This window comes from Bos javanicus, chromosome 11, assembly GCF_032452875.1.
Source record: "Bos javanicus breed banteng chromosome 11, ARS-OSU_banteng_1.0, whole genome shotgun sequence".
Taxonomy (NCBI): Eukaryota; Metazoa; Chordata; class Mammalia; order Artiodactyla; family Bovidae; genus Bos; species Bos javanicus.
The window spans coordinates 43,498,031-43,513,837 of NC_083878.1; the positions used below are offsets into that span (position 1 = coordinate 43,498,031).

The window sequence follows — 15,807 nt, forward strand, 5'->3', positions numbered from 1 at the left end:
TCAAAACTGTGGTGTGTCACATTGGCATGCTGTCTTGTAAGAAATGTTACTGATGGTAGTTATAATAACTAATTTTGTAAAAGGTGAATTTTAAATAAATCAGTGTAATTGAAGGCTGTCTCTATAATAGTATTTTTTTTTTTCTCTTGCTTGCCTTTGGGTAAACGTTTGAGAGAGGGAGAGAGTTAACAGGTAGTTAGAATTCCTGAGCCTAGTTTATCCATCACCTGGCTCATCCTTGTGCATGAATTTAGGGATTGCTTCTCTAGATATGTGCCTTGTGGTTTCCACCTCTTTATGTTTTAGGGCAGTGGTTCTTAATCAGGAGTGTGTTCAAATTGCTTGGAAGGATTTTTTCACAAACAGGTCTGGGCTTTAGATTGATTTCTGTTTCAGTTCAGCAGATCTCAGGTGCGGTCAGGGTATGTATTTTTTGAAAAAGCTACCTAGATGATTCTGATATATAGTCCCAATATGAACTCTGTTCTAATAGGATCCAACAAGATGCATTATTTTCTTACACTAAAGTTGCATTTATTTTAGCTCATTTGCTGTATCAGTTACTGTGACTTTATCCTCAGCTATTTTTATGCTTGTTGTTCTGTTAAATTTGATGTCCCCTCCCCCAAGGATCCCAGCTGTCATATTTACTAGTATCATTCATAATTTCTTTTTCTTATAACTTCATATAATTTTGAACTTTAGTTTTATCAACTGTGAAATGGGATATTTGCTGTCCTGTGTTTATGAGATTAAAGTTAAGAGGATCAAATGAGAAGTGTCTTAAAATTAAGAGTGTTTTAATTACTGTAATTAACATTTTTTTAACTCTTCAACTAATGCTGGTTCCCAGTGCTACCTGTAAAGTTTTAGTTAGTAATCTGCCTGTCTGACAATTGATCATCCATTTTTAACTTTTATTTCAGTATACTTTACTTTCTTTTTTCTTTTTTTAATGTACTTTCTTTTTTTAATCTTAAAAAATCAAGTAGTACTCTTTCTTGCCTAAGTGCAAATAAAAACATAAATATATCTTGCAAACATTTTGGCTATATTTCAGATATTATTCTAGTCTGCATTACCATTTTACAGTACTATTAAAAATTTAGGGGTCAATCCCAGCTTTGCGTAATATTGTTTAAAGAAAAGTACAGTGATCTACTTGCTTAGAACCAGTTTTGAAGACATTTCTATTGAGGTAATCTTAGTAAAGAGTACTCACTTTCTCTACAATTCCCTAATTTATGTTTTACTGTCTTCCACTCCATAAATGATTGCATTTCACCACTTTTTCTCTTTAGGAAGGATAGCACTTTAAAACAGGATACTGAGGAAGAAAGTCACTGATACACTATACAGAGGCATGATTTAAATGATTTATAAGTGGGAAGGTTTTTTTAAGTTATAAACATAGATAAAGAAATTAGAATATGAGTAAATATGAGGAGTATGAAGGTATAGTGATTTTAGCACTTACAAACAACTTTTTTCCTAGTCAGTTAACTTCAGTCTCTCGGTTGTGTCTGACTCTTTGTGACCCCATGGACTGCAGCACGCCAGGCCTCCCTGTCCATCACCAACTCCCAGAGTTTACCCAAACTCATGTCATTGAGTCAGTGATGCCATCAACCATCTCATCCTCTGTCATCCCCTTCTCCTCCCACCTTCAATCTTTCCCAGCATCAGGGTCTTTTCAAATGAGTCAGCTTTTCACATCAGGTGGCCAAAGCTCTTCACATCAGGATTGGAGTTTCAGCTTCACAATCAGTCCTTCCGATGAACATCCAGAACTGATCTCCTTTAGGATGGATTGGTTGGATCTCTTTGCAGTCCAAGGGACTCTCAAGAGTCTTCTCCAACACCACAGTTCAAAAGCATTGATTCTTCGGTGCTCAGCTTTTTTTATAGTCCAACTCTCACATCCATACATGACCACTGGAAAAGCCATAGCCTTGACTAAACAGACCTTTGCTGGCAAAGTAATGTCTGCTTTTTAATATGCTGTCTAGATTGGTTATAACTTTCCTTCCAAGGAGCAAGCGTCTTTTAATTTCATGACTGCAATCACCATCTGCAGTGATTTTAGAGCCCCCAAAAATAAAGTCAGCCACTGTTTCCACTGTTTACCCATCTATTTGTCATGAAGTGATCGGACCTGATGCCATGATCTTAGTTTTCTGAATGTTGAGCTTTAAGCCAACTTTTTCACTCTCCTCTTTCACTTTCATCAAGAGGCTCTTTAGTTCTTCTTCACTTTCTTCCATAAGGGTGGTATCATCTGCATATATGAGGTTATTCATGTTTCTCCTGGCAGTCTTGATTCCAGCTTGTGCTTCTTCCAGCCCAGTGTTTCTCATGATGTACTCTGCATATATTTTTCCTAGTAGTAGAACCTAATAAGGAAAATCCAAATAATTATTAATATAGTCCTTCATTGTTTGCATGATTTATAAAAACAAAAAAAGATCTCCAGATTTTCAGTCATTCATTCCACAGATATTTCCTGAATATCTGTGCAAGACACTGATGAGTAAGGCACAATTCCTGCCTTCAGGTAGCTTGAAGAAATAAAACAAATAGCTTTTTTTTTTTTTTTAAGAAGAAATAAAACAGTAAGTCTTCCCTCACAGTTATTTGCAATAATTGCCATAAACAAAATGCTGCAGTAGTTTAGAGCAGGAGATTATTTCCAGCTAGGGGAATGGAGAATATTACAATAGACTCTGATTGTCAGACTTTTTACCATTAAAGAGCTTCTGCAATAAAAACAAGAGAGTTCAGGGGTTTTAAAAGTACTTGATATTATATGATAACTAATATATGTCATTCTTAGTATTCAAACATCTTTTAAAAATGTTTTTTTTAATCTTTCAACAACTGCTTTTCTGTTCTCTTGTCCACAAACTATTTTCTTAAACACACTTTCTAATTTAAGGAAGTTTTGTGTAACCAATGAAAAATATTTGAATGCTCACTTTAAGCCTAGCACTTCTATTCACACTCCTCCCTTTAAAGTTAGCCACTTACCATTAATGATGTCATTCTGTATCAACTTCCCACTAAGACACCTTTAAGTAAGCAGTGGGCAGGGATTTATTTGACCTTTAGTTCAACCACATAGATGATTTAAGATATTACTTAAAAAATAACTGTTGAGTATTTTGAACTTCATTTTGAGAGGAGAATGTACTTTCTTTTAAATACTCCTACAAGGATATGCAAGTATGTGAAATATTTGAAACTGAAGTGTGAATTTGATTGTTTGAAATATGCGAGGATATATATAAGGATGTGAAATTGTTTTGTCTTTTTTAAAATTAATTTTTATTGGAGCATAGTTGATTTACAATGTTGTGTTAGTTTCTCCTGCACAGCAAAGTGAATCATACATATATATATATATATATATATACACACACACGTATAAATATATATATATATGTATATATACACACACACACATATATATACACACACATGTATAAATATATATATATATAGACACACACACACATATATCCACTCTTATTAGATTCTTTTCTCATACAGGTCGTTACAGAGTATTGAGTATGTTCCTTGTGCTATACAGTAGGTTCTTATTAGTTATCTGTTTTATATATAGTACTGTATAGATGTCACTTGCAGTCTCCCGATTTATCCCTCCCAAGGATGTGAAATTGAAATACTCATCTGTATGTCTTACATTTTTCAGTAAAATTGAAATGAGTATTATAAATTTGATTAGCTTAAAGTCACTCTTCTCTGGCTCCTTGTGTTTAGAGTTAACAGATAGATAGTAAATTCAAGCACAAAGAATCTAAACCAAACAATAGAATTAAAGATACCGGTAATACTTTACTTAGAAAATATGTAATATGGAGCCATCAGTGATACTTTCTGTTAACCCTAATGTTCATTTGGTCACCAAGTACTGTCAATTTTGTCTTGTAAATAATCCTTGATTCCTGTTATCACTACCAAATTTCACATATATTCTCATCATCGCCCACATTGCTGTAACAGCCTCTAAACTGATCACCTTGCTTTCTCTTTTTTCAGTCTGTCCACTGCCACCAGAATTCTTACTCTAAAATGTCAATCTGATTATGTGATTCCCCTGCATAAAACCATTAATTGATTTTCTGTCACTCAGAGTGAAATCCCAATCCCCAGATGTACTCAGGTTCTGGTTTTCTTTCTAAGGGTAGAAGTGTATCTCAGCTCCATTGGGGCTGTCGTTTGATTCTTTAGCTCTTTTTTTCTGTGCCACCACCTTTGAACACCCTCTTCCCTTTCCCTTGAAATGCCTGCCTTTCTTCCTTCCTCCTCCTAACTCCCCACCCAGTATTTCAGTAACTTTTGTTTTCCTTGACATAGGATAGGCTTTCCTGACTCTTTTGCTCTTATTATCATTTTATGCAGAATTTTGTTAGCATAAACAAAATTTTGTTTTGTTCCTTCCTCTATAGTCTAATAATTTGTGTTGTTTGCCACATTGTTCTGTAAGATCCTTAAAAGTAGCAGTTGTTATACTGTCATGGTATCACTATAAATTACTGCTTTCAATAAAGCATCTAGAATAAGAATAGACCATTTATTGAATATTTGTTATATGCCAGACACTTGGTAAGAAACTAACACTTGTTATCCCTGATCTTCACAAAACCCTATGTGATAGGTGTTATTGTTATTATGTCCATTTTATAGAGGAGGAAACTTAAGAGATATAATATTTCCAGTGTCTTCAATGTTAGGAAGTGGCTGAGTTGGACTCAAAAGGCCTCTTCCCCATACTACATTGATAAGACCCACTGTGTTACCCTTTCTGAAAATTTGCTTGCATCCTAACAGAGGATAAGTCTTTAGTTAAATAAATGGATATCTAACTGTGGGAATTTAGAAATCACTAAACTGATTGAGGGAGGGGTTTTTTGGGGGGTTGTGGTTTTTGATTTGGGGTTTTTTCATAGAAGACATCTTTATACCCCTGAAATAAAGATACATTGCTAATATCCTACTTGTAAGCACACTGGTGTGCTTTATTTAACTGTCATTTCCATGATTTGGATAATAAGAGGGGATAAAGGTACATACGTTTTAGACAACTTTATTGGCATATTACTAATGTACACTGTTTAAAGTATGCAATTTGATAAGTTTTGACATATTTATACAATTTTGAGATCAACACAGTCAAGTAATTAACATGTCTGTTGTCCTCCAAAGTTCCTCATCCACTCCACACCACTATGCTTAGGCAACCAGTGATCTGCTTTCTTTCATTATAGATTAGTTTACATATTCTAGAGTTTTATATAAATGGAATCATAACATAAAATTATGTGCACTTTTGATTTGACTTCTTTCACTGAGCATATTTAGATATTTATCCACATTGTTGTGTGTGTCAGTAGTTCATTCTAAAGGTATATTTTGAATTACACTCATTACAGAAAGTAAATAATTATTTTCCTCTATAGTGTCTTATACTTTAGAGGGATTGACTGAAAATTCTTCTGAACCTAAGTCCCTTCTGGAAATTGTTTTGATGTACTATGTGTAAGTCCTTTAAGAGTCCAATGGAGATATAAAAAAAACTCAACATTTCCTTCTGCATTTTTATTTTCAATGAACAGTCTTAGTCCACTGTTAAACCTAATGTAAAATCAAGCAAAGTCACTTTTGGAATATAATATTGTACTTCTGAAGACTATCTTCTTGACTCTTCTGGGAGAATTTTGGGGGAAAACCCTTCTGCTTGGTCTCATGTAAGTGGGTATCTCTGAAGTGGTTATCACAGAACTGCATGGTAGCATTAGTTACAGATATTAAACGATAAAGTGCTAACCAGTAAATAAGATTTGAATGACTTGTGTTTACACAGTAAGGGAGTGCAGTTTGAATGAGAGAGGAGTGTCTTCACCACCCAGTCTTGGATAATTGCATTTCAACCTTGTTATTTAGTAGACAGGGAACATTTTTTAGACTACTGTTTTCTAAAAAACAAAATGGTTAAAATCCATTATTATTTTGATTGTAATCTCACTCTTCCCCCTTTTAAAATTTCCAGGTGGGTTTAACCCATGTATAGAGATCATTGAGCAACCCAGGCAAAGGGGAATGCGTTTTAGATACAAATGTGAAGGGCGATCAGCAGGCAGCATTCCAGGGGAGCACAGCACAGACAACAACAGAACATACCCATCCATCCAGGTAATAGAAGGCTCCTGTGTGTGTGTATGTCTCTTAATTGCTTCATATTTTAGCTACAGCAATTATGTTAAAGATCCAGCTTCTTCACAGTGATCTCCACCAGCTTTTCTTTTCTTTTTTTCCCCCCTCTTTATTCTTTTTAATGAATTCCTAGTGGATGGAATGCTTGGGACATTTCTTAAGTAAAGTATGGATTCTTCATTCCTGCAGATAGTTATACTTGTGTATTACTCTAAGTGATACCCAGTGGTTAGTGTACATTGGCAGCTTTTGGATGATTATCCCTTTCGTGGGACAAAAAGCTAATAAGGAAAAAGCTTTCTCTCCTTCCAGAGGTGGGCAGAATTGTTCTGGAGTTTAAAAACATGTATTTGGGAACTGACTTAGAATTCTGCAGTCACTTGGTTAATCTAAGGGCTATGGATAAAGAAAATGTTTTTGTCTTTTTTTTCCTTACCTTTATTGCCTGTCCCTGATACTCTGGGTTGCCTTGACTGATTTGAAATATTGTCACTTTTTAAATACAATGTTTTCATGTTAGCATAAAATTTGAAAGTAATTTTGTAATCCAGAATGACTTTGGTAATATACTGTATTTATAAACTATACTATATTTATATCTGTATTTAAATTTCTTCCATTTATAATGATTTTTTAATTCTTTAAATGCCAGTTTAAAACCTTAATGGCAGAGAGCATTTTGAAAAGCATTATTCAATGTTTCATCAGTAGATTTTAAGCTACTGTTTTATAACTACATTATTTACAAAATTTATTGGACTTTAAGAAAATGCTAAGTTATATAACAAACCAGTAGCAAAATTACATATTGAATTCCAAATTCCAGTCTGTTATCACATTTTTTGTTAGCAATGTAGATTTGAGTTATCTAAGTCTTTTTTTTTAATATTAAAATGAAAGAGATGTTACTAAAAAGTAAATAAAACAGTAATCCTTTCCTTTATAAGAGCAATTTTTAACTCTTCTCCATAATTCAGCTTATTCTGTATAATCTCTTAAATATTTCTATGATCTGTATCCTTGCCATTACAACATGTTCTGAACAACTTTGCAGCTTGAGTTCTACATTAGCCTACCTTTCACTTTTTTTTTTTTTTTGCTTTTTTTTTTTTTGGCTGCAGTACACTGCTTGCAGGATCTTAGTTCCCCAGCCATGGATCAAATCTGTGCCCCTTGCAGTGGAAGCTCAGAATCCTAACCACCAGACTGCCAGGGAATTCCCAACCTTATACTCTTAAATTTTTACTTTCTCTTTTATTCATAAAGGCAATAAATACTTTCTGATTACTGTTCAAATTAAGTTTAAATTCAGAGTTAAGGAGTTTAATACCCTTTTACCTGTGAAGCCACCCGTTTTTACTTAACTGCCTTGCTCCCTTGTATGCTGTTTTTTATGTTTCCTGCTTTGTGCTTACAAATTTGCTAGCTTCCAAAGTAAATATAACTCCTTCCCACAAGCTCCTCTTTCCTCTCCCATGTTTAACTCTTCTCTTCATTCTCAGTGTTCTGTGTGAAAACTTAATTTTGCAAAACTCAGCTTGATTTATTGCTTGTTATACAGTGAACACTTGGGATATGCTTACTGATTAACAAATATTTTTGTGAAATGAAATGTCATATATTAAGTTACTTAAGTGATCATATTTATGTACTATCATTTCCATTGTGGTTTAAATATATACTTTGAAGGGATGTTATGGTATGGCATGGCAATGGTAGGGCAATGAATATAGCAGCATGGCATTCAGTGACTCAGCATCTTAGAATTTCCTCATCCACCCTGATAATATTTTTGTATACTTTGACTTGTTTTCAAAGGAAAATAAGCAAAATCAGATGATATAACCAGTTGAAATTAGGGCACAAAATGATATACCAAGGGACTGAGAGGTAAATTCTTCCCTACTGGTATTCTCTGGATGTTTCATGCATACTGCAGTTACCAGTCAGTTGTACTTTATCCAGTGCTAACTATATGATGTAAATTGAACTATTGGATATAAATTCTGATACTGATGTAAATTTTATAATTCAGTTCTTGGTGAGACATATTTATGGATCACATATTTAATTTCCCCCCTTTTCAGATTTTGAACTATTATGGAAAAGGAAAAGTGAGAATTACATTAGTAACAAAGAATGACCCATATAAACCTCATCCTCATGATTTAGTAGGAAAAGACTGCAGAGATGGCTACTATGAAGCAGAATTTGGGCAAGAACGCAGACCTTTGTTGTAAGTACACAGTCACGGACATTTTTAGGAATAGTATAAATAGGATTCTCCTGTTTCCTATCTATGTACCTCTGTTACTTTTTGGCAGAATAAATAAATTCCTCACTGTACTTCTATTTACTGTAGTATATATTTGCATTCTCTTATCATTTGCATTAGAAGTACCCTTTCATTTTTTATTAGTAGACACAGCCCATGATGGTAGTAGGAGTACTTCTTTATTGTAACTAAAAGTAAACAAACTTATTTTATGCTGCAGTTTTCTTTCTTAGTTTGAACAATTTATGAAAGCTTTTCTCTAACTTAAAAATTGTCAGATGTGAAAAAATCACCTGGAAAACTGGGATTTTTATTTGAAAAAGGCAGTATAAAATTAACATACAACAATAGTTTTAAAATTTAAAATATGTATATAGTACTTTGTGTGTGAGGCTGCTGGGTTCATTTTTCATCCTATTGGTGAAAGTGTAAATAAATAAAATCTTTCTGGTAGGTACTATAATTTCAGCAAAGCCTGAAATTATATGAATGTCTCTTGAACTAGCAGTTCTACTTCTAGGAATTTATCTTGAGGAAATAATCTAATTAAGTATGTTCTGAAACTTAGCTGTAATGATGTTCACTGAAGCTTTGTAATGGCAAAAAGTTAGAAACAATCCGGATTATAAAACAGAGGGAGATTTGTTAAACTGGTACCTCCATGCAGTGTACTCCTATGTAGCCTTAAAAATAACATTGCAAAAATGTCTTTGTATAGAAAGATATTCCCAATATTTAGATAAATAAAATAAGACTTTACAATGAACTGTGATAAATAATTAAAAATTTTTTATTTTATATTGGAGTATCATTGATCAACAATGTTGTGTTAGTTTTTCAAAAGTAAGTGTGTACATATACATGGTAGTTTAAACACTAAGATGTTGATAGCAGTTTTCTCTGGGTAGGAAGAATTGTGGGGTTTTATGTGGTTCTTTTAACTGATGTTCATTTTATAATTCTTTTTGTAATGAACATGTATTGCTTGTGAGAAAAAAATGAAACTGATTGCAACAGGAAAAGATTAGTAGCCTCCTTAAATACAAGTAGTAACCATTTAGAAAATATACTTTAGTAACAGCACAAAGCATAAACTATCTGGTTATACAAACTTGGCAAGGAATACTTCCTATTTGTATTATTTCACCTCCCAATGTTTTACATTGTAGATTACTCACTTAATTGAAACATAATTACTTGTTTTCTGATTTAGTGAGAACAGACTCTTCTGTTTTACTTCTTATTTCTCTGGCTCTTCTTTGTTCAGTTCAGTTTAGTTGCTCAGTCATGTCCGACTCTTTGCGACCCCATGAATCGCAGCACGCCAGGCCTCCCTGTCCATCACCAACTCCTGGAGTTTACCCAAACTCATGTCCATCGAGTCGGTGATGCTATCCAGCCGTCTCATCCTCTGTTGTTCCCTTCTCCTCCTGCCCCCAATCCCTCCCAGCATCAGAGTCTTTTCCAATGAGTCAACTCTTCGCATGAGGTGGCCAAAGTATTGGAGTTTCAGCTTCAGCATCAGTCCTTCCAGTGAACACCCAGGACTGATCTCCTTTAGGTATAGGCAGTTAGATTTTTGGACTACCTTATTTATGTCCATTGATGCCCAATAATGCCTTTAGACGCTTACTTCTGGGAAGGAAAGTTATGACCAACCTAGATAGCATGTTAAAAAACAGAGACATTACTTTGTCAACAAAAGTCCATCTAGTCAAGGCTATGGTTTTTCCAATGGTCATGTATGGATGTGAGAATTGGACTATATGAGCACAGAAGAATCGATGCTTTTGAACTGTGGTATTGGAGAAGACTCTTTAGAGTCCCTTGGACTGCAAGGAGATCCAACCAGTCCATCCTAAGGGAAATCGGTCCTGGGTGTTCATTGGAAGAACTGATGTTAAAGCTGAAACTCCCATTATATTGGCCATTTGATGTGAAGAGCTGACTCATTTGAAAAGACCCTGATGTTGGGAAAGATTGAAGGCAGGAGGAAAAGGGGATGACAGAGGATGAGACGGTTAGATGGCATCACTGACTCAATGGTGATGAAAACTGTTGGTGATGGACAGGGAGGCCTGGCGCGCTGCGGTTCATGGGGTCTCAGAGTCTGACTCCACTGAGCGACTGAACTGAAGTGAACTGAACCTTGTCCCTCAATCCAAAATCCTGTTAAGGATCATACATTGTATTTAGGTGTCATGCTTATTTAGTCTCCTTTAACTTAGAATATTTTCTCAACTTGTGTTGTCTTTCATGACATTAACATTTTTGAAGAATGTTATTTGTTTTGAAGAATGTTATTCAATGTGGGTTAGTCTGAATGGTTGCTCATGATTGTGTTCATGTTAACATGAAATATTTTGGATGAGAAATCTACAGAGGTGATGCTGTATTGTTCTCAAAGTAACACTTCAGAAGATGGTGATACTAGTTTTTTTCCCATTGGTGATATTATTGGCATTCTATTATAAAGAAAAACTTATCCATATTCCCCTGCCTCAGTTGAAAAAATACCAGTATAGACTCATGGATTCTTTTTTTGACAGATAATTTTGTTTATTTATTTTTGGTTGTGCTGGGTCTTCGTGGCAGACAGGCTTTCTCTGTTTGTAGAGAGCAGGGGCTACTCTCTAGTTGCAGTGTGTGGGCATCTCTTGTTGTGGGGCACAGATTATAGGGTGCCCTGGCTTCAGTAGTTGCAGCTCCCTGGGCTCTGGGTCATGGGCTCAGTAGTTGTGGCACACAGGCTTAGTTGCTCCATGGCATGTGAAATCTTCCCAGGTGAGAGATCTAACCTGTGTCTCCTGCATTGACAGGCAGATTTTGAGCCACCAGGGAAGTCAAGACTCATGGATTCTTAGAGTCAATGCATTATAATTGGATGCTAGTCTATTACTAGCATTATTATTCTGATTTTCACGTTGTCACAAATTTGACCAATCCAAGCCCCTTCAGTGGAGAAGGAAATGGCATCCCACTCCAGTATTCTTGCCTAGAGAATTCCATGGACAGAGGAACCTGGCAGGCTATAGTCCATGGGGTTGCAAAAAATCAAACAGGACTGAGCGACTAACTAACACACACAAGTCCCTTCAAACTGTTTACGCCTGTTCTAGGCTGTGAGCTCCATGAGAGGAGGGATTGTATATTCCCATTACTCATCACAGTCCTTGGGACACAGTAGGAACTCCAGAACTTGTTGAATGACTGTGAATGAATGAATAATTGATTCAGATAATCTCTGTGATCTTGGTTTCCTTATGTCAAAATTTGTGTGAATAGCACTCAAATAGGATTATTCAGATGAAACTATCAAGTAATGTGTAAATATCTTAGAGTCCTTTAAAATGTCAAAGAAAAAGTGAGAACCAACCTAAGAATCTTTCAAAGAAGTGGAATACTTTTGAAGAGAAATATGGTTTTAGGGTTCAAGAAAGGATTACAAGTTCAAAATTTATTTTTTAATTATTGGAGGCAGAAGAAGGAAGTGTTAAAGATATTTTAGGTGTTAAAAATCACAAGGATGGTAAATATGAAAAGCATGAACAGTAAAACAACAGAGCATAGAGGGGGCAAACACGGCAAGTGACCCCCTGTTGCCAAGGGCCATGTGAAGTTTGAGCAAATAGTAATGTTATTATAACCAAGTTTTGCTTCCTTATTCACACCCACCCAATTTTAATGATGTCATGGTTTTTCCATGTGGGAACAAGTATGACTAGTGGTGGTAGGGGAGTTCCCCCCACCATCCTCTGTACTACTCCTATGCAAATTAGTAATATTTGTAGCTGTTGAGAAATTTTCCATAAATGACATTTTGAAACTGTTTAAATATTATTGTTAGTTTTAAATATCTGTCTAATGAAAAAATACGTAGTTTGATGCTTTCTTATGATAAACAGTTATTATAACTTCATGTGATAAGGCATAAAACATATTCCACTGCTGCTAGTAGTGAAGTCATTTGTAGTCAGAAACCAGATGTCTGTGGAGTGGAGAGGCTGAGGTATGAGAGGACTAGCAGGCATTGCAGCCAACTGGAGAACCCTGTGTCAATGGGGCCGCAAACTTAGCTCCAGGCAGGTGTTTCTGTGCCAGTCTACTGTTGCTTTTAAAATATTCAAGAGAAAGCAGGAATGTTTATATGCAGTTTCCTGATTTTTAAATGTTGGTAGTCTGCACACATTTTAAAAACATGTAGTCAGCATTTTTATGAACTCAGCAAAACTATACATGTAGGTGTCAGCCTTTGGGCAACTTTTTATGACTTTTGCTTTATATTATCAAATGTACAGATTCTATTAATTTGATTATGAATTTTTGGGGGAGGTGAATTTTAGCTTTGTGGTGTTGCTTTCCTATTAATCTTTGTCTACTTTGATATATTTGATGCAGGAATGTTAGTAAAATATAACTGTAAAACATTATATATAAAAGTACTATAGCGTATATTACTTTTCTCTTTAACAGTTCTCTTAGAAATATAACCCCATTTTTTATCCTCACATCTTTATCATAGGAATTGGAAATGTATTTCATGCTTTTAATATCTCCATCTGACATTATGATGACTCCTCAATGTTGGATATATGCTTGATTTTTGCAGTATTCTTTAATAAAATCTCATTTATGTGTCCCTGTGTTAGCTCTAAAGAAGTTTGAAAGTTTTGTGTTTCCCTTCTAGTTTTCAAAATTTGGGTATTCGATGTGTGAAAAAAAAAGAAGTAAAAGACGCTGTTATTTCAAGAGTAAGGGCAGGAATCAATCCTTTCAATGGTGAGTATGTTTGATTTAATTATTTCTATTATTTGGATATTTAGTTATTTGTGTTAAGTGATTTCTATTTGTATCTTTAACCTGTGTTTTAAAAGCTGTCTTAAGTTCTGTGTTCACTTACATACTTGTCTTACACAGTATCCGAGGAATGAAATATATTTAAAATGCTTCAGTGTTGAAAAAAAATTCCTATGCAGACAAGGCTTTGTGAAGAGTGTCATTGTTTTCTGTAATAAAATCTTCTCAAAAATATTCTGATTCTCTTTGAATGTGGCCTTCCTTTTGCCATACCAGCAGACAATTTATACTCCCCTTGCTGAATATTGAATAGGCACTGTGGTTATAAGGTATTGGAATGCATTTAACTCCAGGCATATTCAATGGTGAAGTAGTTTAGAAATAGTAGTATAGAAATAGCAGAGGCCGTGTAAAATATCTACATAGTGTATTTGTTGAGTGGATTTACTAGAAAGTTACTGTGTGATGGATTTTATTGGGGTGGCACTGCCTGGTGCAGCACCTGGTAACTGTGCCACAGTTGCCACCGGATAGGTGAGGGCTGCGGACACCCTGCGCCACGGTAGTCTCCTTTGGAAAGTCATCTGCAGTCACTTAAATATGCATTAATTCGGGTATCGAACAGCTATACAATTTTCAAAGAATAGATTTCTTTGTCATATTTAAAATATCCTTATAGTGTTGGTTTATTTTTTTTTCAGATGTTTAAAAATAAATTTAAGTGATATCATGATAATTTAAGGAATATGCTCATAGATAAGTAGTGTCTTGTGAATTATAAGGTCTATATCTCTTTTCTCTAGATCTTTATTTTTCGTACTATTTAGTATAATGCAGAAAGCAAAAGTCCCTTTCAGTATTACTCACTGTAAGAGACTACTGTTAAATTTGATGAAAATTTTTCTAGAATTTCCTTTTTACATGTGTCATGTATTTATATATATATTTTTTAATATAAATGGAATCATGTTGCACTTCCTAATCTACTATTTCTTTCTTTTCACTCAGGAATATATCTTAAATAACTTTCCATATCAGTACTTATAAATCTATTTTGCTTTTTAACAGTATTCTGTGGCTTAGTTAGGCTTTAATTTGTTGATCTTGTTATCTATTAATAAACATTTAAGTTATTTTCAACTTACTAAAATGCTCAATTGAATATATACTTTGAACTTTTGTGTGTTGCTTTTTCCTTATATTGTTTATGTTCCACTTCCTTATTTATAAAATGGAGATAATAATAGTACCTACCTCATAGACTGTTATAAGAACTAAATGAAGTAAAATATGTGAAGCACTTATTATGTACTAGGAACTATTCTAAGTGACATATAAGTACATGTTATTAACACTAAGCCTTGTTCTGGATTGGTAAAAACAAAAAAGAAAAAAAATACTTCAGCAGTGGCCCATCTGCCATTCTGCATTTTTCTTTTTAATACCCTTTCCACTGGCATTCAGAAGATTTGGGTTTGAATTCCAGCTCTGCCCCTGCTATGTACTATGTGACATAGGAAAGTTAAGTAACCAAAGCTTTGGTTTTCTTTGCTGTAAAGCAGTGCTATAATGATAAAATAAAATAGTGTACATGAGTTACTTAACATTTACTCCTTGACATACAAATAATACTTAATAACTGGTAGCTATTATTTATAATATACTACACTATGCCTATTTCATACTACGCCTAGACTAGATGGCCTCTTTAATTTAAAAGTTGGCCTTTTACTTTAACAATGAATCAGAATTTTAAATGAGCATACTCTTGACCCAGACATTTTCTACTTTTGAAAATTATCCTAAGGAAATAATACCTGGTGGAGCTAGGATTTGAAAACAGTTACCTTGGCTCCCAGGTGCATGGTTTTATCTCAACTATGCTTTATAACTCCCTGCCCCCATTAAAATAATCTTAGAACAATGCTTTAGCATATTACTGTGATTAAAAAGTTCCAGTGGTTCTTTAAATAGGCTAAAAATTAAATGGCCTTAAATTTGAAATTTTCTACATGTAGCTCCAACATATGTTTCCTACCTTCTCTTCCACTGTTAACTCTATTCCAGAAAAACTGTTTTGTTCACTTACCCTGACCAGTTGTCAGTCAGCCTTCTCTGTTCTCACCACCATTAGTCGTGATCACCCTCCAGGCAGTTTATACACTCTACATCCAGAAAGATTCTTCTGAAACCAGTATGAATCATTTCAGAATTGTACTTATTATCCTTCAGTGGCTCCACATCATCTTCACCAGTGACTCTCAATTTGAATGTGCGTAGCACCCCCTTAGTACTTGCTAAAAATGTAGAATCCAGGCCACATTTTCCCTAATTTGATAGTCTGGTGTGGGGCCTTGAGTGCTGCATTTTAAAAAAACATCTAGATCCATGTTTCTTAACTACAACTCACATTAGGAAATAGATTTTATTTCTCTACTCAATAGATACACACATAGATTAAAAAAAAATAAAGCAATATTGTTACTTCATGTAATATACTG

At 34.5% G+C, this 15,807-nt stretch overlaps 1 protein-coding gene across 3 annotated transcripts in view; it reads left to right on the top strand.

Moving 5' to 3' along the window:
- REL (REL proto-oncogene, NF-kB subunit) overlaps nt 1-15,807 on the top strand; it is a 41,267-nt gene that overhangs the window by 4,754 nt on the left and 20,706 nt on the right. For all 3 annotated transcript variants that reach the window (XM_061432479.1, XM_061432478.1, XM_061432480.1), the window contains exons 2-4: nt 6,071-6,213; nt 8,322-8,470; nt 13,197-13,288. In XM_061432479.1, coding sequence (XP_061288463.1) covers nt 6,071-6,213; nt 8,322-8,470; nt 13,197-13,288 — 384 coding nt within the window. The remainder of the gene's footprint in view (nt 1-6,070; nt 6,214-8,321; nt 8,471-13,196; nt 13,289-15,807) is intronic.